General features: G+C 44.0%; 1 protein-coding gene across 5 annotated transcripts in view; it reads right to left on the bottom strand.

The window, feature by feature from the left end:
- Positions 1–326: 326 nt before the first annotated feature.
- LOC110498886 (myosin heavy chain, skeletal muscle) overlaps positions 327–27,078 on the bottom strand; it is a 47,231-nt gene continuing 20,479 nt past the window's right edge. For 4 of the 5 annotated variants that reach the window (XM_036955687.2, XM_036955684.2, XM_036955685.2 and 1 more), the window contains 18 exons: positions 26,239–26,329; positions 17,855–17,911; positions 12,768–12,854; positions 12,346–12,591; positions 12,022–12,139; positions 10,763–10,890; positions 10,096–10,292; positions 9,489–9,621; positions 9,128–9,344; positions 6,410–6,546; positions 5,822–5,925; positions 5,273–5,465; positions 4,828–5,031; positions 4,488–4,613; positions 4,129–4,299; positions 3,778–3,978; positions 3,490–3,636; positions 327–3,295 (listed from right to left, as the gene is read on the bottom strand). In XM_036955687.2, the coding sequence (XP_036811582.2) occupies positions 3,140–3,295; positions 3,490–3,636; positions 3,778–3,978; positions 4,129–4,299; positions 4,488–4,613; positions 4,828–5,031; positions 5,273–5,465; positions 5,822–5,925; positions 6,410–6,546; positions 9,128–9,344; positions 9,489–9,621; positions 10,096–10,292; positions 10,763–10,890; positions 12,022–12,139; positions 12,346–12,591; positions 12,768–12,854; positions 17,855–17,911; positions 26,239–26,329 (2,713 nt within the window). In that variant the 3' untranslated portion in view covers positions 327–3,139. Of the gene's footprint in view, positions 3,296–3,489; positions 3,637–3,777; positions 3,979–4,128; positions 4,300–4,487; positions 4,614–4,827; positions 5,032–5,272; positions 5,466–5,821; positions 5,926–6,409; positions 6,547–9,127; positions 9,345–9,488; positions 9,622–10,095; positions 10,293–10,762; positions 10,891–12,021; positions 12,140–12,345; positions 12,592–12,767; positions 12,855–17,854; positions 17,912–21,796; positions 22,177–26,238; positions 26,330–27,078 lie in introns of those variants that run through there. The other variant, XM_090212227.1, reaches the window with a different exon arrangement.

Raw genomic sequence — 27,078 nt, 5'->3', positions numbered from 1 at the left:
TTCTCTCCCGTAAGTATTACGTACATGTTACTACTGTTCCATGCAGACGCATACATGTTGTACAGACTTTTCCATTGTTTGTTTGTTTGGTGCAACAAGAACAGTGAACATTCCAAGGATTCTGAATATGGACATAACTGCTGAATCTTTGGCATTTTAATGTTTTTGCATTGATATGATAAATATATAGATATACATTTTATGTTACATCTATCTCTGGTAGTTCCTTTCTGCTGTTTTTTTATTTTACAATATAACCAGGTGATTTTTGTAGGTGTTTTGTGTTTCTGGCAAATTATTTTGAGGGTAGAAGAAGACATTTAAGGGATGAATAAAAAAGGTTTATTTCTTAACACATTTTCACATTCAACAATAAAATGCTTTGGACAAGTAATGTAAAAATGCTTTGGCAGCGATGTATATGTCTGCACATTATAATAATGGTCAACTTTGATATACCATCTTTGTCAAATCTTACATCCGAAATTCTGGGAACAGCTTATTTGGATAGTACGACCGTCTGTAGAGCATCGGACTATCAACAAACGATCTGTTGATAAGCAATTGCTTGCTAAGGTTACGGTTAGGTTTAGAATAAGGGTTAAGGTTAGTTAGTAGATGGTTTGTTGAAATGTTACTGATTAGTCTGGGGCATCTACAGATGGACTATCCAAATAAAGTGTTAGTGAAATTCTTACTCGACATGCAAGCGTGTATAACCACAGATGCCAGTGGAAGACTTGCGATACAAATGCAGATTTCAGGTAAGGATATTGACCCCTAGTTGCAAAAGGTCATGCACATCACTGCTATATAACTTCACTTGGTCAAACTCTTTGGATGAGCAAGTAGAATGAGAGTTAAAAGTGAACACAAACTTTCTTGTGACCTCTCTATGTCGGTCTTTAAACTGTCTATCGATGTCTTTATAACCAAGCATCAATTTTTACATTTTATATATTTTTTTTACAAAACATTTGATCTGGAGAATATAAACGTGATGAAGTTTAAGAAGTGTTTTTTGTTATCATCAGTATTATGAACTGAATCACAAATACCTAGGATGGATTAAATCATACAAAGGAAATCAACTGGACAACAATCTCATTAACATTAGCATTGTTGATATACAGTTGAAGTCGGAAGATTACATACACCTAGGTTGGAGTCATTAAAACTCGTTTTTCAACCACTCCACAAATTTCTTGTTACAAACTATAGTTGTGGCAAGTCGGTTAGGACATTTACTTTGTGCATGACACAAGTAATTTTTCCAACAATTGTTTACAGACAGATTATTTAACTTATAATTCACTGTATCACAATCCCAGTAGGTCAGAAGTTTACATACACTAAATTGACTGTGCCTTTAAACAGCTTGGAAAATTCCAGAAAATGATGTCATGGCTTTAGACGTTTCTGAAAGGCTAATTGACATAATTTGAGTCAATTGGATGTGTACCTGTGGATGTATTTCAAGGCCTACCTTCAAACTCAGTGCCTCTTTGCTTGACATCATGAGAAAATCAAAAGAAATCAGTCAAGACCTCAGGAAAAAAATGTGTAGACCTCCACAAGACTGGTTTATCCTTGGGAGCAATTTCCAAATGCCTGAAGGTACCACGTTCATCTGTGCAAACAATAGTACGCGAGTATAAACACCATGGGACCACGCAGCCGTCATACCGCTTAGGAAGGAGACGCGTTCTGTCTCCTAGAGATGAATGTACTTTGGTGCGAAACGAGCAAATCAATCCCAGAACAATAGTGAAGGACCCTGTGAAGATGCTGGAGGAAACAGGTACAAAAGTATCTATATCCACAGTGAAACGAGTCATATATCAACATAACCTGAAAGGCTGCTCAGCAAGGAAGAAGCCATTGCTCCAAGACCGCCATTAAAAAAAGCCAGGCTATGGTTTGCAACTGCACATGGAGAAAAATATTGTATTTTTTGGAGAAATGTCCTCTGGTCTGATGAAACAAAAATAGAACTGTTTGGCCATAATGACCATCGTTATGTTTTGAGGAAAAAGGGGAACGCTTGCAAGCCGAAGAACACCATCCAAACCGTGAAGCACGGAGGTGGCAGCATCATGTTGTGGAGGTGCTTTGCTCCAGGAGGGACTGGGGCACTTCACAAAATAGATGGCATCATCAGGTAGGAAAATGAGGTGGATAATTTGAAGCAACATCAGTCAGGAAGTTAAAATGTGGTTGCAAATTGGTCTTCCAAATGGACAATGACCCCAAGCATACTTCCAAAGTTGTGGCAAAATGGCTTAAGGACAACAAAGTCAAGGTATTGGAGTGGCCATCACTAAGCCCTGACCTCAATCCTATAGAACATTTGTGGGCAGAACTGAAAAAGCGTGTGCGAGCAAGGAGGCCTACAAACCTGACTCCGTTACTCCAGCTCTGTCAGGAGAAATTTCACCCAATTTATTGTGGAAAGCTTGTGGAAGGCTACCCAAAACATTTGACCCAAGTTAAACAATTGAAAGGCAATGCTACCAAATACTAATTGAGTGTATGTAAACTTCTGACCCACTGGGAATGTGATGAAAGAAATTAAAGCTGAAATAAATATTTCTCTCCACTATTATTCTGACATTTCACATTCTTAAAATAAAGTGGTGATCCTAACTGACCTAAAACGGGTTATTTCTACTAGGATTAAATGTCAGGAATTGTGAAAAACAAAGTCTTTAAATGTATTTGGCTAAGATGTATGTAAACTTCTGACATCAACTGTATGTATTGCATACCACAAAATCCAGAAAAAAATATTGCTTTGAAATGTCTGACACTGCATGTATGCAGGGAAATTGGTTTGGATTTAAAAGTAAAAACATACAAACGTAGGATCTTAATTTGAGAATTGTCCTGCACAGTAGGAAACACAAACTTGTAGTTTATTTGAATTTTAAAAAGTCTTCTAAAGTTTACTTTCCACTTTGAAATGTCAGACTTAATTTGCCCAAATGAAAAATGTATCAACCCCTTCAAAAATGTCCATGAATTATAATCCACATTTCCTGCTGTAGCAAACTGTCTCAAATTAAGATCCTACATATGTACATGTTTCTTTGCTCCCACTGGAATGTTTGGTACATCCAACTGACTCCCTCCCTAGGTGCTAGTCTATCATGAGTTTCTTCAGGGAGTTGAGATAAGCTGGGATGAGGGAGCTGACCGAGTCATTGTCATCGTTGATGATCTTCTCACTTCTACCCTCTGACCCCACGGAACTGGGTGACCTCACGATCCCCCCGGGGTACGGAGTGCTGTAACCCTGGAAACATGCAAGAGGACGAAACATCAGATCAGCGTTAAGATGACTTACTTGACTAACAACAACTCAACACAATACATAGACTTTCTATAAATTTAAAGCACAGATGTGACCCACAGTTTCAGTACAGACGACATTAATGATGATTTGACTATCTTCAATTCAAGTTACTGCGGTAAGGTTGTAGGACTTACAGACGAGTATCCCTTGCTGAAGCTACCGCGGTTCTTGGTCCTGATCTTGGTGAGAGCTGACTCAGCGATGTCTGCCCTTTCTTCAGCATCATCCAACTCATGTACAGTCTTCCTGTACTTAGCGAGGTTCATGTTGGCCTGCTCCTCCTGTAGGAAACGTGCAAGTCATGTTGTAAAGACAATGTGGAGTCAGAGAACGGAATGAGAGAGACTGAGAAAACGAGAGGATGGGAGAAGGAGCAAGAGAAAACGGATTGACAGAAGGGCAATCAGACAGACAAGCCTTACCGTCTCCTCTACTTGTCTCTTGTAGGCCTTCATCTTGTTCTGGAGTCTCTCCACAAGTTCCTGCATGCGGTGTTGGTTCTTCTGGTCCTCCTCGGACTGGAACAGCAGCTCCTTCAGACGACGCTCGTTCTTACGCAGCGTCTTCACCGTCTCAGCGTGACGCTTCTGCTCCGAGTCCAGCTCCAACTCCAGCTCCTTTACCTAGAGCCAGACACATGGTCAGTCTAGGAAAATATACATTTTGATGCCCATCTTTCCCTGTAAACCTGAAACACTGGGCAATGCGACAGAAACAACCATTTCAAAGTTTAGGAACAGTGTTTGAGCATATGTGAGTGTGTGTGCGTTTACCTTGCCCTCCAGTTTCTGGATGATCTTCTTGCCTCCTTTGAGGGCCATCTGCTCAGCCTCGTCCAGCCTGGTGCCCATGTCCTTTAACTGGGCCTCCAGACCCTTCTTCACCCGCTCCATGTGCAGGGTGTGGTCCTGCTCTAACCTCAGTTCCTCTGACACACGTGCTCCCTAGAGAGAAGGGACATCAATTTCTATTCCACTGGTTCTCAAAGACAGGCGTACATACAGTACATTTGTATTCTATCGATACTTTGAGAAATACATTTTTATTGAAAAAAATATTTATAAATAATGTTCTATTGACAAGTCAATTAAAATCAATGATCCTAATGATCAAAAATCCGGTATTGTCCTACCTCACAGTTGGCCTTCTTGATCTTGTCATTGGCTCCTCTCAGTTCGTTCTGCAGCTCCTCATGCTCCTGCTGCAGTGCCTGCAAATCCACATCCAGTTTCCTCCTACCACTCAGCGCTGACTGGAACTACAACAGGAAACAAAACCACCATGAACTTGACAACATGAGGTTAGCATGGGAGAGGATTGATTCATGTACCGGCTGAAGTTCTGTTCTTCATTGTTTATTCAGTGAGAAACTGAGCTCTTTTAACCTAATGTCCATAATGTAACTAAGCCAGTTTAATTTGATTTATTATTGATAAAACACTGAACAGAAGGTGTTGCAATCTGTACTCTACCTGGTTGTTGAGGTCGTTGTACTTCTCGTTGGTCTCTGTAAGCTCAATCTCTAAGGTTTTGCGTTGTCTGTCAGCATTCTCCAGCGCACCACGTGTCTCCTCTCCCTCGCTCACCAGCAGGAGGCAGCGTCGCTCCAACACGGTCTGCTCCTCCCTCCGCTCCTCCTGCCCACGCACCTCCTCCTCCAATTGGCCCTGCAGTTCCTAAGAAGGAAAAGGAGAGAAGAGGTCAATCCACTAATAAATCAATCTCATTCTGTATGCAGCTCCTTTCAGAGGGTGGGAAGAGGAGAGAAAAGGAGGTAGAGAGAGAGGGAAACGCTGAAGAAAGAGTCAAGCAAGCAGAGGAGACTGGGTAAAGGAAAGAGCAAGGGAAGAAAGGGGATGAGGAGGACGAGAGAGCAAAAGAGAGAGGGAGAGAAGCGATGGAGGTGTAGAATCTCACCTTGATCTGCTGCTGCATCTTCTTTGTGTTCTTGGTGAGCTCTATGTTGTTCTTGGTGAACAGGTCCACCTGTAGTTCCAGCTCATTTAGGTCAGACTCCAGCTTCTTCTTCACCCTCAACCCCTCACCACGACCTTTGACCTCCACATCCAGACTGGCCTGAAGGGACTCCAGCGCCCTCTGGTGGCTCTTCCTGGAAGGGGAGGAGAGAGAGAGAGATATCAATAGAGCAATCAACTGAAGAAGCAGGGCCGGATTACGGAACGGGTAGGGGGGATTGCCCCCTGGAGGTTGGGGCCTCGCTAGATAGCATATGAACATGCCATATGCAACGGCAAAATGTGTAGAATAGCATTATAAAACTTCACATTTTTCTCTCTTCCCAATGGCAAAATATGTTGCAATGCAGGAAGTTAGCCATTTCCCCCAAAAGCTAAAACAATTCCTTAAAATAAATCCCTTTCAGTTGAAAAGAAAGACAAAGGGCAGAGGGGAAAAACACATTTTTCTTAAATTAAAATGCAGCTCTATGGACAGTGGGTACCTTACCTTGCTGCCTCAAACTCCTCCTCTTTCTCCTGGAGTCTCCTCTCCATGTCTCCTTTAGCCTGGGACAGTTCCAGATGCAGACGCAGCACCTTGGTCTCCTCAGCCTGGAGAGGGGGAGGGGGGAGCAAGCGGGCGGGTGGGTGAGCGAGGGAAAGAAAAGTAGAGAGAGGTGGGTGAATCAACCATCTATGCCGAGTAGCCAGGGGGCTCCTGTCTAGTAAGATTCCAGTCCCTGGAGGGCCAGGCTGATTATAGGAGCAGATAGCTGATGGTGTAGTGTTATCAGTGGCTGGGATCTGTCTGCTCTCGGCCTGCATGAATGGCCAATACTAATTGAAACATGTTGTCTGGGGGCCTTTTCTCCCCTCTCACTGTCAGATCTGCCACATCGCTGCCACACTGTTTCACCTCCACACCTCAGTCTTACATTGTGCATGATCTTATGTAAACAGAGATCAAATAATATTGAATGTGACAATGATCTAAGATAACACATTTAAATGCATATTACGTAATAGTTGTGGAATGATTGGTGTAGATGTATTTTATTCCACCCAATATGGCCACCTCCTACTGTAACCTCCATACCTCTAAGGCAGCTTCAGACTCTTCCAATGAGGCCTGCAGCTCCTCCTTCTCCATCTCTATCTTCTTCTTTGTCTTCTGCAGCTCGTGGACGCTCTTACCTCCATCCGAGAGCTGGTCAGTCAGGTCAACTATCTCCTCTGAGTTAACGACAGAAGAGTTGCACTCAGTCACGCAGAAAAGTAACTGGAAGTTTTCCTTTATACCTTGGGCTTTAAACATGTATCATCTCTCACCCTAAGCTACAAGACTGTTTCGCAAGCACAGATTGGAATATGTTCCGGGATTCATCCAATACATTGGGATCCCATGCTCTTTCAATGGAAAGCTATGGTTTCTATGCAATTCCAGATTGCAATTCCTATGGCTTCCACTACATGTCAACAGTCTTTGTTCAAGTTTCAGGCTTGATTCTTCCAAAACAAGGAAGAATTTTGAGTTTTTGTACCAGGAGTCACAGTTGGAAATCAATCTGTGGACGCGTGACGAAGAGGACTCGAACTTGCTAATTTTATTTTTCCATTGAACATACTTCTTTCTGTATGAAATATTATAGTTTAGTTACATTGTAAGGTACCTGAGGATTAAATAGAAACGTAGTTTGGCTTGTTTTAACAAAGTTTAGTGGTATCTTTTTAGATTCCTTTGTCTGCATGTTGAACGAGTGGATGACTGAAATCAATGGCGCCAACTAAACTGACTTTTTGGGATATAAAGAAGGATTTTATCTAAAAAACGATCATGCATGTTGTAGCTGGGACCCTTGGGATTGCAAACAGAGGAAGATTTTCAAAAAGTGATTTATTTAACCTTTTGGGATAGGGGGCAGCATTTTCACTTTTGGATGAATAGCGTTCCCAGAGTGAACCTACTCTGGGAACCTACTCTCTCTACTCTCTACTCTGTCCCAGATGCTAATATATGCATATTATTATTAGTATTGGATAGACAGTTTCTAAAACCGTTTGAATGATGTCTGTGAGTATAACATAACTCATATGACAGGTGAAAACCTGAGAAAAATCCAACCAGGAAATGGGACATCTGAAGTTTGTAGTTTTTCAAAGCTTGGCCTACCAAATACACATTGAGATATGGAGGTGGTTGCACTTCCTACGACTTCCACTAGATGTCAACCATCTTTAGAAACTTGAATGAGGATTCTACTATAATGGAGAGGCTCATGAGACCTCTGAGTCAGTGGTCTGGCAGAGTGCCTTGGTCTCATGACACGCGCTCCCGACAGAGTTAACACTCATTCCAGTGCTTTTCTGAAGACAAAGGAATTCTCCGGTTGGAACATTATTAATGTTTTATGATAAACACATCCTAAAGATTGATTCCATACATCGTTTGACATGTTTCTAAAGGACTGTAACAGAACTTTTCGAGTTTTTGTCTGGACGAAGTGCCTGCCCCTCATGAAGAACGATTACTGGGCTGAATACGCTAACAACAAGTGGCTATTTGGACATAAATGATGGAACTTTATGGAACAAATCAGTCATTTATTGTCGAACTGGGATTCCTGGGAGTGCCTTCTGATGAAGATCATCAAAGGTAAGTGAATATTTATGGTGTAATTTCTAATTTATGTCGACTCCAAAATGGCGGATATTCCTCTGGCTGTTTTGGGTTCTGAGCGCCGTTCTCAGATTATGCTTTTTCCGTAAAGTTTTTTTGAAATCTGACACAGCGGTGGCATTAAGGAGAAGTCTATCTTTAATTCTGTGAATAACACTAGTATCTTTTATCAATGTTTATTATTAGTATTTCTGCAAAATCACCGGATATTTTGGAATCAAAACATTCCTGCACGTAAGGCGCCAATGTAAACTGAGATTTTTGGATATAAATATGCACATTATCAAACAAAACATACTTGTATTGTGTAACATGATATCCTATGAGTGTCATCTGATGGAGATCACCAAAGGTTAGTGATTAATTTGATCTATATTTCTGCTTTTTGTGACTCCTATCTTTGGCTGGAAAAAGGGCTGTGTTTTTTCGACTTGGCTATGACCTAACATAATCATATGTTGTGCTTTCGCTGTAAAGCATTTTTGAATTCGGACACAATGGGTAGATTAACAAGATGTTTATCTTTCATTTGCTGTATTGGACTTGTTAATGTGTGAAAGTTACATATTTCAAAAAAATATTTTTGAATTTCACGCGCTGCCTTTTCACCGGAATGTTGTCGAGGGGTTCCGCTAGCGGAACGCCTGCCCTAGAAAGGTTCATCGCTATTTGTGATTTTATGAAGCCTGTGTTGGTTGAAAAATATGTTGATGTGCTGTGCCGTCCTCAAACAAGCCCTGACCTTAATCCTATAGAAAATTTGTGGGCAGAACTGAAAAAGCGTGTGTGAGCAAGGAGGCCTAGAAACCTGACTCAGTTACACCAGCTCTGCCAAGAGGAATGGGCCACAATTCACCCAACTTATTGTGGGAAGCTTGTGGAAGGCTTCCCAAAACATTTGCCCCAAGTTAAACAATTCAAAGGCAATGCTACCAAATACTATTAATACTACTATTTTCATTTGATCTATTTATTAATTTTCTTACTTTTTAACAGCATTGTTAGGAAAGGGCTCGTAATTAAGCATTTCACGATAAAGTCTACACTTGTTGTATTCGGCGTATGTGACAAATACAATTTGATTTGATCCTGGTAGGCCTTGTTCCAGGGCTTTGTACTCTGGTATCTAACCCTCACCCTGGTAGGCCTTGTTCTCTCTGCGTAGGGCATCTCCCTGTTCCAGAGCCTCTTCATGGGCCGTCTTCAGTTTGAAGAGCTCCGTGGCGTGCTGTCTGCTCTCCTTCTGACAACCCTCCACCTCCAGCACCAGCTCCTCACACTTCTGCTTCCAGTCGCCCAGCTGCTTTTCCAAGATGCGCTGTTTCTTATCCAGCGCCTGGCCACAATTACTAGCCTGGAAGGAAGAACAATGAAGGCAGAAGGATTGGTCGTTATCACCCGGCAGCTACCATTTCTCAGTTTTGACCAGTTAATAATTGATTACATTGATAAAGTAGGTTATTCAGCTCCTCTGCCATGTTTTAATGTGTCCTCTTACCTTCTCCAGGTCTATACAGAGATCCTCCACCTCTCCCTGGAGTCTCTGCTTGGTCTTCTCCAGAGAGGAGCACTTCGCCTGGGTGGCCTCCACCGCCTCCTCAGCCTCCTGGAGCCGAGACGCCAGCTTCTTCCTGGAACACACACAAATGTCTGGATATGAAGGTGTGTGAGAGTGTGTCTCAATACCTCTACATACTTGTAGTATGTGACATTTTGAAAGTATGCTTTAGATGCCAGGATGTCATACTAATTTTGGCTTTTCATCTAGTACAATTCCCTGCAAGCGATTGAAAAAGAGAATCAGCTTTTCAGACCCATGTGTGTTTGACAACACTCAGCTCAAAATCAGGGGATAGACTGTAGCAAAATGAATGAATGGCGGGAAACATTACACATTCTCAGTATGGTGAGCCTAGCATTTTATGTTTGTTGCTTACTGCATGAATGTTTACTTAGCAGTATGATCTAAATAGTATGTCATACAATTGGCACACAGTATGTTGTTGTAGTAAGAAGTAGGCAAGATTTTGGGTGTAACTCTCCCTTCTTGTCTTCTAGCTCAGTTGCGTTTGTGTGTGTGTTCTGTATACTAGTATGTGTCTTACTTGGTCTCCTCCAGTTCGTCCAAGTGCTGTATGGCGTCTGCCTCTTGTCTGGTCCTCCAATGTGTGACCTCGGTGTTGAGTTTGGAGATGAAACGCTGCAGCTCCAGCTTGCTTTCCTGCTCCTCCTCCAGCTGTTCCTTCAACACCTCACACTCCTGACGCAGCCCTGCCAGACTGCTGGCCAGGGCCAGCTTAGACTGGGGACAGTGAAAAAGACGCACACTGTCACATACACTGTAACACACTCCGGACGCAGCCCTGCCAGACTGCTTCCCAGGGCCAGCTTAGACTGGGGACAGTGAAAAAGACACACACTGTCACATACACTGTAACACACTCTGGACGCAGCCCTGCCAGACTGCTTCCCAGGGCCAGCTTAGACTGGGGACAGTGAAAAAGACACACACTGTCACATACACTGTAACACACTCTGGACGCAGCCCTGCCAGACTGCTTCCCAGGGCCAGCTTAGAATGGGGGAGAGATGCACAGAAACTGTCGAAGACATCTGAAAGCTATAAGGATCCGTAATGAAACATTGTGCGTAGGGAGGACACATATTTGGGATATGAGGTCATTCCGATGCTTAGATTCCTCAATTCTTATCAGTTATTGACACAACTGAACTGACACACACACACACACACACACCACTGCCTGGTCCTACCTTGAGCTCCTCGTCCATCTGTTTCTTGATGTCTTCATGTTGGGTCACAATCAGGGTCTTGGAGCGACAGACCTGGCTGGCTCTGCTCTCTGCCTCCTCCAGCTGTCTGGCCAGGTCTGTGTTGTCGGCTAACATCACACAGAGAGAAGACAAGTTAGAGACACAACCAGGGGCTAGATTCTATCAGATCCGTGCCAGCCGACACCCGCATAGCGTTTTTTTTCCCGGCAGTGTCGGAGGTCGAACTGCGCTAGAGCAGTCAAATCCACAAGCGGCTTGCAGCATTATACCTAAAGCGGACATTGCCATTGGTTGCATGGAGTCACATTAAGGGAAATCCCATGCAGCCTTCTTTAGTTCAAACACTGGAATGCGTAATCTACACCTCGATTAGGCTGATAGAAATCCTCAACATTTGGTTTCATGATTTTCATTCATTTTTTTATAGACCCTACACTTTCCTGTTCTGAACATCTAACGCAAGTGGGATGGGTGTAGCTTCATGACTGACCACACAAGCAGCCTCTCACCGATTTGATATCTCTAACTTTACACCTTCGACACCACCAAAATATCACCTTTGAGGGTGTCTGCTATCGCGGGTGAATGCTTGATCTGATTGAATCTAGGCCCAGGTGTGTTATCAACTACCAGAACATACAGGGGACAGAGACCGACTTGGTCAAAACTGATGTGGCCGACTGTGTTTGTACCCGATTCGGCACTTTTACCATACAGCTAACTGATATAAACACATAAACACACACATATGATAGCTATGCTCACAGTGATTTTTAATACACAGAGCAAAGACAAAGAGAGGACTCTTCACGGAATTCGCAGAGGGTTCATGACAGCACTTTATATGATACTTAATGATATTTCCCCTGCCGCATTCAAGGCCATCTGAGGCCAAGAGTGGAGAAGCTGTAAATGATGTAGTTTCTTCTAGTGTGTCTGTTTCCCATTGCTCAGCACTGGACTGGGCTGAACTGAGTTTGGCTGGCAGTAGGCCAGTTGGTCTAAACTCAAAACTGTGTCATAAGGTCTTTGTTGCACCACAGCCCTGTTCGATCTGTATCTATAGTCCTAGTGCTGACTAACTCTGTTCAATCTGTTTGTGTGAGTATTTGTACTCTGCACTCTAAGCCAAGTAGAGGGTTAAACCCGATTGAACTAAACATTGGAGACACGCCAAAGGCTTTGAGCTTTCACTTGGTTGTGTGTGCGAGGTTGTGTGTTTGCACTTGTACGTGCACCTGTGAGTCTGTTCCTGGCTACGTTGACCTCAGTCAGGGCTTTCTGCAGATCGTCTCCTCTGGTGTTGGCCTCAGAGAGCTGCTCCTCCAGCTTCCTCAGCTGGCTGTCTGTCGACACCTGGGGATAAGATGAAAACATGGCATTTCTAGGCGCTTTGGCCATATTACATCGGCACTCACATGGCTGATTCTTTTTAGAGTGTGACTAAAGATCAAGACCTGGAAAGGTTTTACAAGACACCTCCAAAAGCTTGATGTGGGTCACTGTGACAGAACGAATCGCTAACTCTCAGGGACAGCCTTCCCATCCGAGGTGTGACTAACCCTGACTTTCTGCAGGGTGTCCAGTGAGGCAGCAAGGTCCTCCAACTCCATGCGTAGACTCTGTTTCTCCTTGTCCAGCTTGGCCCTGGTCCTCTGGAGACTCTCATACTGCTCTCCCAGCTCTGCCATCGCATCACCATGACGCTTCCTTAGAGACGCAGCCAGGGCCTCTGATTGGATAGAAGACTCCTCCAAGTCCCTTCTCAGACGCTGGAGCTCCGCCTCCCGCTTTTTATTTACTTCAATCTGAGGGGAGTGATTGAGGGAGTGAGAGGGGGAGGTAGAAGCTAGTCATCCCATTTACAATGGCTATGATTACTGTTACATTCCTCCCATTACTGGTCAAATGGAGTGACATGTGAAGTGCAAGTGCCAATACATCTCAGGGTTACATGCTAGAGTGTGTTTGTCTGCATGTGTACCTGTGAAGCTGTGGCTCCCCCTGCCTCCTCCAGTCGGTCAGTAAGGTCATCCAGTTCTCTGGTCAGATCAGCTCTCTGCTTCTCCACCTACAAAACAAAGTCATTTGTAGTCTCTCATAATAGACTTAACAATTACAAATTAGTTGGCTAGAGGCCAGTGCTCATGCGAGATTTGTTTCTGGGTGCAATTGCGTCAGAAACAGAAGACACCAACATGAAGTGACCGCCACAGGGTTCAGAGGTCAGGATCAGCGAACAGCAGGGAGGAGCATCCTTTGCAAAGTCCAAATATTGAGCGACTCCTCTTTCTTGGTCATCTACAGTAGCTACTACCATCTCTGTGTTTCCAGGTAGAGAAGTGTAAATGATTTAAATGTCTATATAAAAATCTATGTTGTGCTAGACCAGACTAAGCATCATCTCCATAAATATAATCTTCAAAGGACAATCACAATCAGAGTGGTAATGACAGGCTTGGGTGATGTTTATCTAAAACTTGAGGCATTTCCATTATAAAACAAGGCAACACATGTAACGGTTATAGTACTCTGAAACATATGGTCGAGAAATGCACAAACGATCAAAGCTTTAGATGTTCCAGTTGAACGCAGTTGTTGGTTTTATGTTGATCTTTTACTGCTGTTTTAAAGCTGTTGTGAATGTTGAGAGGGTCTGTAGCCCTTTCCTCCAATCAAATGACCCAGTGGCCTCGTGGATGGAATGTTCTAAATGTTTTTCATACAAATATTTTTCATACAAAAAAAATATATATTTTTTTTAAATGACAAATATCTGGTGTTTCTATGTCAAACAGTTTTGTTATATTTCAGTCTTCTGTGATGTACAGTTGAAGTCGGAAGTTTACATACACTTCGGTTGGAGTCATAAATTCGTTTTTCAACCACTCCACAAATGTCTTGTTAATATCAAACTGTAGTTTTGTCAAGTCAGTTAGGACATCTACTTTGTGCATGACACAAGTCATTTTTCCAGCAATTGTTTACAGACAGATTATTTCACTTTTATAATTCACTGTATCACAATTCCAGTGGTTCAGAAGTTTACATACACTAAGTTGACTGTGCCTTTAAACAGCTTGGGAAATTCCATAAAATGATGTCATGACTTTAGAAGCTTCTGATAGGCTAATTGACATCATTTGAGTCAATTGGAGGTGTACCTGTGGATGTATTTCAAGGGCTACCTTCAAACTCAGTGCCTCTTTGCTTGACATCATGGGAAAATCAAAAGAAATCAGCCAAGACCTCAGAAAATAATTGTAGACCTCCACAAGTCTGGTTCATCCTTGGGAGCAATTTCCAAACGTCTGAAGGTACCACGTTCAATCTGTACAAACAATAGTACGCGAGTATAAACACCATGTGACCACGCAGCCGTCATACCGCTCAGGAAGGAGATGCGTTCTGTCTCCTAGAGATGAACATACTTTGGTACGAAAAGTGCAAATCAATCCCAGAACAACAGCAAAGGACCTTGTGAAGATGCTGGAGGAAACGGGTACAAAAGTATCTATATCCACAGTAAAACGAGTCCTATATCGACATAACCAGAAAGGCCACTCAGCAAGGAAGAAGCCACTGCTCCAAAACCACCATAAAAAAGCCAGACTACGGTTTGCAACTGCACATGGGGACAAAGATTGTACTTTTTAGAGAAATATCGTCTGGTCTGATGAAACAAAAATAGAACTGTTTGGCCATAATGACCATCGTTATGTTTGGAAGAAAAAGGGGGAGGCTTGCAAGCCGAAGGACACCATCCCAACGTGAAGCGCTGTCACACCCTGACCATAGTTTGCTTTGTATGTTTTGTTTGGTCAGGGTGTGATCTGAGTGGGCATTCTATGTTGGATGTCTAGTTTGTCTGTTTCTGTGTTTGGCCTGATATGGTTCTCAATCAGAGGCCGTTGTCTCTGATTGGGAGCCATATTTAGGTAGCCTGTTTTGTCATTGTGGGTTGTGGGTGATTGTCTATGTTAGTTGCTTGTGTCAGGACAGTTCTCATTATAGCTTCACGGTCGTTATTCGTTTATTGTTTTGTATAGTTTGTATTCAGTGTTCAGTGCTTTCTTTAATGAAAAAATCATGAACACATACCCCGCTGTATTTTGGTCCACTCCTTACGACGATCGTGACAAGCAAGGGGGTGGCAGCATCACGTTGTGGGGTGCTTTGCTGCAGGAGGGGCTGGTGCACTTCACAAAATAGATGGCAGGGAAAATGAGGTGGATATATTGAAGCAACATCTCAAGACATCAGTCAGGAGGTTAAAGCTTGGTTGCAAATGGGTATTCCAAATGAACAATGACCCCAAGCATACTTCCAAAGTTGTGGCAAAAAGGCTTAAGGACAACAAAGTCAAGGTATTGGAATGGCCATCACAAAGCCCTGACCTCAATCCTATAGAACATTTGTGGGCAGAAAAAGCATGTGCGAGCAATGAGGCTTACAAACCTGACTCGGTTACACCAGCTCTGTCAGGAGGAATGGGTCACAATTCACTTATTGTGGGAAACTTGTGGAACTCGTCCCGAAACATTTGACACAAGTTAAACAATTTAAAGGCAAAGCTACCAAATACTAATTGAGTGTATGTAAACGTCTGACCCACTGGGAATGTGATGAAAGAAATAAAAGCTGAAATAAAATAAATTCTCTACTATTGTTCTCGCATTTCACATTCTTAAAATGAAGTGGTGACTGACCTTAGACAGGGAATTTTTACTAGGATTAAATGTCAGGAATTGTGAAAAACTGAGTTTAAATGTATGTAAACTTCCAACTTCAACTGTGTATAAAGTGTCATAATGGGATGCAAACTCAAAATTGAATATTTCAACTCTATATCTGACATGGAACAGTTACCTTCTTTTCTTAAGACCATAACCATGTGTGTGAGGTGTACACTTTTGTTTCAAAGTAGATTTGTTAAAGACTACTAAGAAACACTCTGTAGCCCACTGCAGTAGAAGGTTAAAGCTTCAGTCCACTGGTAGTGTTTGGTAGGCCACACTACCTTAAATCCAAGTGTGTTTGTCCATGTACAGTATTTGTGCCTGCTTCCTGATATTCTACATTCTGTATTTTCTGTATGGTCTTCCTCTTGACATGGTTAATCAGCGCTCAAAGTGAAAACAGACTAATCTCATTTCAGCTCCAACCAAGCAGAGGGATCTCATCTTTCAGTTTCCTGTGCACTCACCCCTCCCCACTCTACCACTATAGCTCCCTATCTCTGTCTCGCCCATGCACTCTGACCTCTGACCTGTTTCTGTCATCACACTCGTCCAGTCCATTGACAGTGTCAACAGCTACTTCAGCTCAATACACTTCACGACCGTTCCCTTTCTGTTCTAAACGAAAGGGGCTAAAGGAAGGTCAGCTGTGTCTTAGTCCATGTGGAATGGCAGACAACTCTTGTTTGCATGAGAGTGTCAGGGAGTTTGGGTGAGCGTGTGTGTGTGTCCGACATTCCACTGGGGAGAAGATCCCATGGAAAACAGTACCAGGAGATAGTGCCGGCACTATCTCCATCTCCTCATCTCTCCCTACCTGAGCTGAGCCAGACAATAGACAGCCTGTCTGCAGCGCTGGTATGTGTGTTAGAGACACTGAGATAAAGCTTTACAAGTCTCTGCCTGTCTCTCTCTCACACTCTGCTGGCTTTAATAGGAGGCAGGGGGAGCACAGGGCTATTAGTTAAGTATACCACCCAGTGTGTGTGTGTGTGTGTGTGTGTGTGCCACCCAGAGCTAGGGAAGAAGTGTGCAAACAGCCTAAAGGGACTGGATGTCACTCCATTCACCACCAGTGAGGATGAAAAATGTATGTTTCTATCTCTGGCCTGCTTATTGCCACAGTGGAATCGCAGCAGGGTCGGTCTCTCTAAAATGCACACAAAACTCAAGTCTCGTTTCACATAAGAAGGGGTTAACAATCTCCTCCTACTGTTAAGTGAACAATCTTCTCTTCTACAAGGGATTAGTTTGACATGGACTAAGCTCAGAGTTTTAAACTCCGTTTGTAGCCTTAACATACAAATATACCAGATGCCTTTTGGCCACCTTGGCATACTGAAGAAGAAGGAGAGCGAAAAAATTATCCTTGTCCATCACTTCTGTCACGCTCGTACGGAGCAAGGTGGAGGAATGTGTGTGTGTGTGTGTGTGTGTGTGTGTGTGTGTGTGTGTGTGTGTGTGTGTGTGTGTGTGTGTGTGTGTGTGTGTGTGTGTGTGTGTGTGTGTGTGTGTGTGTGTGTGTGTGTGTGTGTGTGTGTGTGTGTCCATTTGTGTTTTCATGCGTGTTTGGAATGGTCGGATGTAGGGGCTCTGTTTGCCTCCGGGGCTGCTCTGTGAGTTAACCAGAAACACCAGGGCTTTCCTCTCATTTATTTTCACAGGTGCAGCTGATTTGGGGTAACCACCAGAGGCACGGGACAGACCTATTTACCCCACCAGCATGCCAAACACCAGGTCCCCCAAACCCCGTCACTCCCATTTGCCTCAATCCCACTTCCCTACTCCAACTGAACCCTTCACTACCCTTCCTGTCTGAAATCAACCTCTCACCTTACCGATTCTTCTCTTTTTCATTCTCCAAACCTAACTCCCTTCCCCAGTATTCCTCCTTCTCTCTCCTTGACTTCCCTTCCAAGGTTTCAATCCTATGACAACTCCTAGCTGCACCACGTCTCAGAGTATTACAGCCGGGCAAAGCTCATCTCATCCCACAGCACCTTGGACTGCTCTAGTCTCTGACTGATATGTGATACAGGACTCTCCCTCAGGAAGCTCCGCCATCCAACACCACAAACATTCACTCGGACAGTTCAGGACATGCCTTGCATGCCTTGCACTGACCACAGTAGACAGCAGGACATGCCTTGCACTGACCACAGTAGACCGCAGTACTGGCCACAGCACCTCCAAACATAACGCTAACTCTAGCTCACACTCCTATAATACTAATGACAGCCCAACTCCAGAGAGTTATGGATGCAATAGGTTTGATAGAGTTAGGTGATAATGTAGGGGTTGCAGTACTGGACCAGTGACAGATGTAATGTACCTTGGCTCTCATGGTTCTTTCTGTCTCCAGTTCCTCCTCCAGCTCCTCGATACGGACCTACAGAGAGCCGAGAGAGCATTGTCCTCATTACATGCATGTGCTAGCATTTCATAGAATCACTGTAACTTTGACAGATTTGAATAATTCCCATTGTCCCAGTAAACCTACATACTCTGCAGAAATACAATGTTTTGTCTGGGCAAATAAGAGGCACCACCCCGTTGTTGGCTTGCTATTTCAGGGCAGTAGGTTTGTGGTGAGAGATATTCTCATTCTCCGTATTTCTCCCTGGGTTGGTTCAGCATGCCAGTGGTTTTTTTTCTTCTTCACAGCAGGAATGTCAGCAGCAGTAGCCTCCATCATTATTTCTACTCTGACCCTCAGACTGAGTCTGCATGGGACTGGGCTTTCATATCAGGTCAGTCAGCTCAACAGAGAATATCAACTGTCATTTCACATTATCTTTAATTCATACATGGCTGCCCAACGGGTGGGACGACAGTAATGAAGGATTTCACTTCATGAAATGATCGGGTTCATGTTGCAATATTTGATTATATTATAATTGTTACTATAGCTGAATTATTTATTGCACTTTCATCATTAATATATGACATCTATGACATACAATTGTAGGCTATTATAGCGTCAGTATAGATGCAATGTCATGCAGCTTCTTATAACACTAATGGATCTCTAAGCACATTTCAGTTTTCCCAATATCATAACTCAATTCACTGACACACAGGTTGTTTATGTCCTTTTGACACAAATGTATTGCTAGAGTTTCTAAACATTGCAGTCTTCAGGCTCCAAGTCATGTCATGTTCTGTGGTATCTACAGCTCCATCTTGTCTCAGTGTCAGGAAGTGTGTCTAACATGTGCCGTATAGCCCCAGGACATCACATCCCATACACACACACACACACACACACACACACACACACACACACACACACACACACACACACACAGCCAACTCTCTCACTACTAACCACAAAACGCAGAGACTTGGGGAAACACCAAACAAAGTTCCACACTCTACACACACAGGCAGGGTCATAACTTTCAATATCTCAATCACACTCCTTTTTTTTAACCCTTATTTTACTAGGTAAATTAACTGAGAACACATTTTCATGTACAGCAATGATCTGGGGAATAGTTACAGGAGAGAGGAAGAATGAGCCAATTGGAAGCTGGGGATTATTAGGTGACCATGAGGGCCAAATTGGGAATTTAGCCAAGACACCGGGTTTAACACCATACTCTCACAATAAGTGCCATGGGATCTTTAGTGACCACAGCGAGACAGGACACCCGTTTAACATTCCATCTGAAAGATGGCGTCCTACACAGGGCAATGTCCCCAACCACTGCCCAGGGGCATTGAGATATTTTTTTTAGATCAGAGGAAAGAGTGCCTCCTACTAACACCACTTCCAGCAGCATCTGGTCTCCCATCAAGGACAAACCTTACATAGCTTCAGAGGAAAGCTAGGAGTGGGATGCAGGGTGCTAACCTTCCCCAACCAGAAACTGTGGATTGATGGCAGCATTCGCGCAAAACTGAAAGCACGAACCATTGCTTTTAATCAGGGCAAGGCGACCAAAATCATGACCGAATACAAACAGTTTAGCTATTCCCTCCGCAAGGCAATCAAACCAGCTAAGCGTCAGTATAGAGACAAAATAGAGTTGCAATTCAACAGCTCAGACATGAGGTATGTGGCTGGGTCTACAGTCAATCACGGACTACAAAAAGAAAACCAGCCTCGTCGTGGGCCATGATGTCTTGCTCCCAGACAAACTAAATAACTTCTTTGCTCGCTTTGAGGACAATACAGTGCCACCGACACGGCCCGCTACCAAAACCTGCTGGCTCTCCTCTGTGGTCAACGTGAGTAAAACATTTTAACGTGTTAACCCTTGCAAGGCTGCCAACCCAGACGGCATCCCTAGCTGCGCCCTCAGAGCATGCGCAGACCAGCTGGCTGGTGTGTTTACAGACATTCAATCAATCTTCATCCCAGTCTGCTGTTCCCACATGCTTCAAGAGGACCACCATTGTTCCTGATCCCAAGAAAGCTAAGGTAACTGAGCTAAATGACTATCGCCCAGTAGCACTCACTTCCGTCATCATGAAGTGCTTTGAGAGACTAGTCAAGCACCATATCCCCTCCACCCTACCTTACACCCTAGACCCACTCCAATTTGCTTACAGCCCCAGTAGGTCCACAGACGACGCAATCACAATCACACTGCATACTGCCCTAACCCATCTGGACAAGAGGAATACCTATGTAAGAATGCTGTTCATCGACTACAGCTCAGCATTTAACACCATAGTACCCTCCAAACTTGTCATTAAGGTCGAGACTGGGTCTCGACCCCACCCTGTGCAACTGGGTCCTGGACTTCCTGACGGGCCGCCCCCAGGTGGTGAGGGTAGGAAATAACATCTCCACCCCGCTTATCCTCAACACTGGGACCCCACAGGGTGCGTTCTCAGCCCTCTCCTGTTTTCCCTGTTCACCCATGACTGCGTGGCCATGCACGCCTCCAACTCAATCATCAAGTTTGCAGACGACACTACAGTGGTTGGCTTGATTACCAACAACAACGAGACGGCCTACAGGAAGGAGGTGAGGGCCATCGGAGTGTGGTGTCTGGAAAATAACCTCACACTCAATGTCAACAAAACAAAGGAGATGATCGTGGACTTCAGGAAACAGCAGAGGGCTCAGCCCCCTATCCACATCGACAGGACAGTAGTGGAGAAGGTGGAAAATTTTAAGTTCCTCGGTGTACACATCCCGGACAAACTGAAATGGTCCACCCACACAGACAGCGTAGTGAAGAAGGCGCAGCAGCGCCTCTTCAACCTCAGGAGGCTGAAGAAATTTGGCTTGTCACCAAAAACACTCACAAACTTTTACAGATGCACAATCGAGAGCATCCTGTCGGGCTGTATCACCGCCTGGTATGGCAACTGCTCCGCCCCCAACCGTAAGGCTCTCCAGAGGGTAGTGAGGTCTGCACAACGCATGAACGCGGGCAAACTACCTGCCCTCCAGGACACCTACACCACCCGATGTCACAGGAAGGCCATAAAGAACATCAAGGACAGCAACCACCCGAGCCACTGCCTGTTCACCTCACTATCATCCAGAAGGCGAGGTCAGTACAGGTGCATCAAAGCAGGGACCGAGAGACTGAAAAACAGCTTCTATCTCAAGGCCATCAGACTGTTAAACAGCCACCACTAACATTGAGTGGCTGCAGCCAAACATACTGACTCAAATCTCTAGACACTTTAATCATTAAAAATTGGATGTAATAAATGTATCACTAGTCACTTTAAACAATGCCACTTTATATAATGTTTACATACCCTACATTACTCATCTCATATGTATACACTGTACTCTATACCATTTACTGCATCTTGCCTATGCCGTTCGGCCATCGCTCATCCATATATTTTTATGTACATATTCTTATTCATTCCTTTACACTTGTGTGTATAAGGTAGTTGTTGTGAAATTGTTAGATTACTTGTAAGATATTACACTGCATGGTCAGAACTAGAAGCACAAGCATTTCGCCTCACTCGCATTAACATTTGCTAACCATGTGTATGTGACAAATACAATTTGATTTGGTATGCTGCTGGCCCTAATCATCTCTAAGTCAAATAAGTTTTAGTGATGACAGTAAACCGGTATAATACATGCAAATATTTCAACAATAGTCTACAGGTAGCAAAACAACCAGGAGGCTAGTCCTTCAGATAACATCGGTATAACTTTAGCTAATAACGTTCAAGCATCCTATGAATGGCACAAGCCCACACAAACGTTCCAGAGCATGCAAAAAGAAAGAGGAGAGGAGGATAAAAGAGAGCGAGCGAGCGAGAGAAAAGTGGTGTAGAAACTCACGTGCCAGCGCAGGACCTCAGCAGAGAGCACAGCCATGGTGAGGCAGCAGCAGCCCAACTGACTGACTGACTCTCCCCAACACTCTCTCTCTCTCGCTCTCTCTCTCACACACATACCGACACACACACATGCTGCTGCGCTCCACTCAGCCGAGCCGCTTCTCCTCGGGCATTCTACACTCCACACTTCCTGACACACACACACACACAGAGAGTAGCAGAGCTCCCCGACTGCTCCATTTAATACCTTGTGTCTGTTTCTGTTACTTCTCCCCCGGTCAACTTTGCCTGAAACTGTTATCGCTAATATTTTGATACAATAATACTGCCCTGTAGAATAACAGTTTGTTGGACCACCTGTTTTTTTCCTTCTGAACATGCCTGGGAACTGCTGTACTGGCACACTATTGTGTTTTACCACAGTAGGTCCATTTCAGCATCATCGTATAAGCATAAGACACCGCAAAAGGAAACAAAACAGTTAGCCCATTATTACAGTGGACTTTTGGACGGTCTGATATCTGAAATTGCACTTACTTAAACTTTCCACATTAGGGGCTTTTTTTCCCCAGTGCAACTCTCCACCATTTTAAATTGAGCATAAATTGCAATCACATGTGAGTTGAGCCTGATGGCTCGGTGATTGTATCTGAGGGGGTATTCTATAGCGTGGGCAGCTATATCCTGTCAACCTCCCTCAGAGAGCCCTCCGAGAGGGGAACCAGACCAGAGGCTGAACGATTAGTCTCTCCTGGCACACGCCTACCACAGACCTGCTCCTGCATCAAACTAACCTCATTACAGACTCTACTGCTACCAATAGAACTCTCCATACTGTCCACGTACGTATGCTTTGATAATTTCAGACTCTAAGCTCGAAAAGTTCTGGAATAAGAACCCTTTGTTTAAAAAAAAAAAAAACACCTTCAGATGGAGCTGTAGCTACCATGGCAATGCCCTGGTGATTTCATTGACTGGAGCGATGGCCAGGTAATTCAAGGCTTTTACCTCATCAATCTCTATCTGGAACCTAAAAGGGTTCTTCAGCTGTCCCCATAGTAGAAGCCTTTGAATAACCCTTTTTGGTTGCAGGCAGAACCCTTTTGGTTCCATGTACAACCCTTTCCACCGAGAGTTCTATATGGAACCCAAAAGGGTTCTACCTGGAACCAAAAACGCTTACCCTATGGGGGATAGCCGAAGAACCATTTTGGAACCCTTTTTTCTAAGAGTGTAGCTGAGGACAGGAAGGTCAAAATCATATTATTAAAAACGATGTGCTCTGTGTACAGTACCCAGGTGGCTGAGGGCCTGGCTCCTGTCCTGTGTTACTTTTGCACACGTACTGGACATGCAAACCCACATCTGCTTTAAAGCAAAACAGAAAAATACTTGTCACAAACTAGTTCATGATGATTGACTTGACCTCTGACCTCACACAATGATCCCTTTTCAGTCCGCTAGAATTGCTTTATTATAAACACCATAAAACCAGCCACTAAACATCTCCCACCTCTGAGATGGAAGTGAATAGCATGCATCTGCTCGCCCCATTCTACAACTGCATTCATATCGTGTCTGCCAAAGCTGCTTTGAACTGTAGAGGAGTAGTGGGAGCTCCATCATCATAGGTCTTCACTAGCCAACTCTCCCCCACGTACACAATATAAATACAGAACATTGCACTGTCAAGTACACATGCTATTCAGAGCTATCACAAAGCTATTCAGAGCTATCTCTTTGAGCTACAACTCTCCTAAGAAGCAGCTGAAATGCATAACTGCTAACCCCAGCAGTACGTTGTGCTTTAACTGTACTGTAGGGGGGGAAGATAGCTACATCATAAATGAGATATCTCTTTGATTTTCTGTGAGCTACAATGCTGTCTTGGGAATCTTGATATATTCATGTGACCTTTATATTTAAACCACACACGAGTGGGCGAGCAATAATCTGGTCTTTTGTTCAGCGCTGGCCTGGCCTGGACACCTGCATCTTTATCTGTGGGAGGAGATGCTGATCATGATCCAAACACACACAGACACACACACACACACACACACACACACACACACACACACACACACACACACACACACACAGGCTTCATTGATGGGATAATGCCAGGGCTACAGTAAATGTGAAAACATGACCACTCTCACCGACACACCGATCGTCTTTCAGTCCCTCGTTCACCCAGCAGACAGACAAAGACAGTCTTTATTCCTCTGTTCTTTCCCAACCTCTGGATAGAGGATCAAGGAACTGGAGTTATCCATGGATCTCAGGATGAGTTTACCTGATCTGCCCCTTTTTGCTTTTACCACTCTCTCTTTTTCCTCAATCTGTCGCTCTGTTTCTCTCTTGGTTTTCTCTGTCTTTCTTTCTCTCTGCATCTCTGTGTGTCTCTCTCTGTTTCTCTTCTTGCCTCTCTTTCCGTCCCTCTGTTTATCTGCAACTCCTTCAGTATCTCTCTCCATCTCATTCTTTTGCATGAAGGAACAGAGCCAGACAAAACACATGTTCATCTACAAGTTCCAGTGGCAGAGAGAGATAATCGTGTTGGAGCGACAGTATGCCACTGCTTGTCAACGTTGTTCCCGTAACCTTATCTTCCGTGGGCCTTTTCATCATTTTGGGGTCGACAGGTAGTCTAGCGGTTAAGAGTGTTGAGCCAGTAACCGAAAGGTTGTTGGTTTGAATCCCTGAGCTGACAACATGAACAAAATCTGCCGACGTGCATTTAACCCTAATTGACCCTGTAAGTCACTCTGGAGAAGAGTGTCTGCAAAAATGTGATGCAATGACAACTGCAAATAGTACAATAAAACCAAACGTCCTGTTTAAAGTAATCATTTCAGCGTTATTACGTGCTCCTTCAGGCATTTATGCCAGACATAAGAACTGAATGACCTGAATGTTATTTTAGTTGCGTAGGCACTGTTGAATCAAAAAGAAAATGCAACCTCTTTCCCAATCATTGACATACTTCTGGACTGAATGTGGAAACACAACAAGCTGCAGGGCGCATCGTTTTTGTTGTGTGTCTCTTCTGAGGACATGAAGCCCATTTACATAGTGCAAAGTATCTGCAAATCAGACACTATAATGACTTATTTATAAAACATTATTTCACTAGGAAGGCTCTTGTGATTTTGAAGTGCATCTTTGCAAACCGTAACCTGAACGGAGAAATCAAAGAGCAATGTCTACACAGCATATATCCACAGAGAGTGAAGGAGTTAACTCTCTAAGAGAGAGTCCAGGCTATAGATGTTTATCAGTTCAGATGGAGGTTAACTCTCTAAGAGAGAGTCCAGGCTATAGATGTTTATCAGTTCAGATGGAGGTTAACTCTCTAAGAGAGAGTCCAGGCTATAGATGTTTATCAGTTCAGATGGAGGTTAACTCTCTAAGAGAGGCCAGGCTATAGATGTTTATCAGTTCAGATGGAGGTTAACTCTCTATAAGAGAGGCCAGGCTATAGATGTTTATCAGTTCAGATGAAGGAGTTAACTCCCTATAAGAGAGGCCAGGCTATAGATGTTTATCAGTTCAGATGGAGGTTAACTCCCTATAAGAGAGGCCAGGCTATAGATGTTTATCAGTTCAGATGGAGGTTAACTCTCTATAAGAGAGGCTAGGCTATAGATGTTTATCAGTTCAGATGAAGGAGTTAACTCCCTATAAGAGAGGCTAGGCTATAGATGTTTATCAGTTCAGATGAAGGAGTTAACTCCCTATAAGAGAGGCCAGGCTATAGATGTTTATCAGTTCAGATGGAGGTTAACTCCCTATAAGAGATGCCAGGCTATAGATGTTTATCAGTTCAGATGGAGGTTAACTCTCTATAAGAGAGGCCAGGCTATAGATGTTTATCAGTTCAGATGAAGGAGTTAACTCCCTATAAGAGAGGCCAGGCTATAGATGTTTATCAGTTCAGATGAAGGAGTTAACTCCCTATAAGAGAGGCCAGGCTATAGATGCTTGTCAGCTCAGATGGAGGATGTGTGTTTTTACCAGCTCCTCATTCTCCTGACAGGCAGGGGGCTGTGAAACCAGCCCACCAATCAGAGGACAGAACACAGCCGTGGTGCTGAAAAGTAGGAATGCAGATCCCTCCTTGACATCCCGACCGGGAGCAACCCCCTTCAATCTTACCCCTCAAATCCACCCCAACCCCCTCCCCCCCTCCCCTAATCTCCCCCCAGTCCTCCCACTCTCTCCGACACGTCTTAATGCCTCCCGACCCCTGACCCTACACCCCCTCTTCCAACTCAACCCATCACCCTCCCCCTCGCCACCTCACAATATGTCTCAATGCCTCCTACCCCTGACCCCAACTCCCTTTAAAGTCCTTCAAACCCACAACATTACCCCTCTCCCCTCCCACCCCTCAATATCTCCACTCAAGCACCCCTTCATATCCAGTCTGGGTCCAACCTGCAGCTCCTTGTTCCTCCTATGCAGGCTGATGTTTAGGGCCTCTTCTGCCTCCAGCTTGGTACTGGTGCTGGTTATCTCCACATCTCTCCTTGAGAAAGAGAGAGAGAATATATCAATATCATCATACCTTTTCCACAGTAAACTGCCCTGTGAGGGGACATGCTCAGCAGAGAGAATGAGTGGCAGACCTCGTATGATCCTGGTGGTGCAACAAGGTGACTCACTCATTTGATTGGCGTTCACAAGTGAGAATAATATTGTGCAACGAGGATGAATGACTTCAAGGACCCCTCTTCCTTTGAAAATGAAAATGTTTTTTTTGTGAGAAACAGAGGTGTGTGAGTGAAAGAGAAGGAGGGAAGGAAAGGGGGGAAATTAATGAATGACATCTGACGTCAAGGCCTAGTTCTGTTTTGGTAATGAAAATGTTATTGCGTTTGTGTCCTGTATGTCACAGCTGGTTCTACTCTCCAGGTAAAGGTCAGAGAACACCTTCCTCCATTCAGCCTCATATTACTGAGAGGCACATACCAACAAGTTAGGACATTACTGAAACCCTGGCCCGAGGCCCTGAGCCCTTAAAATCTAGATAACGGTCCTCTGCACTACTGATATCATGTTATAACCTCCACCAGGCATCTGTTTTGCTGCAAGCCAGGGACATGCAATCCAAATGTCTGCAAGCAGCAAACCAAATACTGTTTCTGGACTGTTTTTTAATTTCTTGGATGTTGAACAGATATCATATGGCTGATATAGTATGCAGATGCAATTCCTTAGCAAAGACATCAGTTGACAACACCTGGACTGTCGGTCTGCCAATTTCCCTTGTTTTGG

The sequence above is a fragment of the Oncorhynchus mykiss genome, chromosome 20 (genome assembly GCF_057628025.1).
Source record: "Oncorhynchus mykiss isolate SJ-2025 chromosome 20, ASM5762802v1, whole genome shotgun sequence".
Classification (NCBI taxonomy): domain Eukaryota; kingdom Metazoa; phylum Chordata; class Actinopteri; order Salmoniformes; family Salmonidae; genus Oncorhynchus; species Oncorhynchus mykiss.
This window is presented reverse-complemented; position numbering and strand designations above follow the sequence as displayed.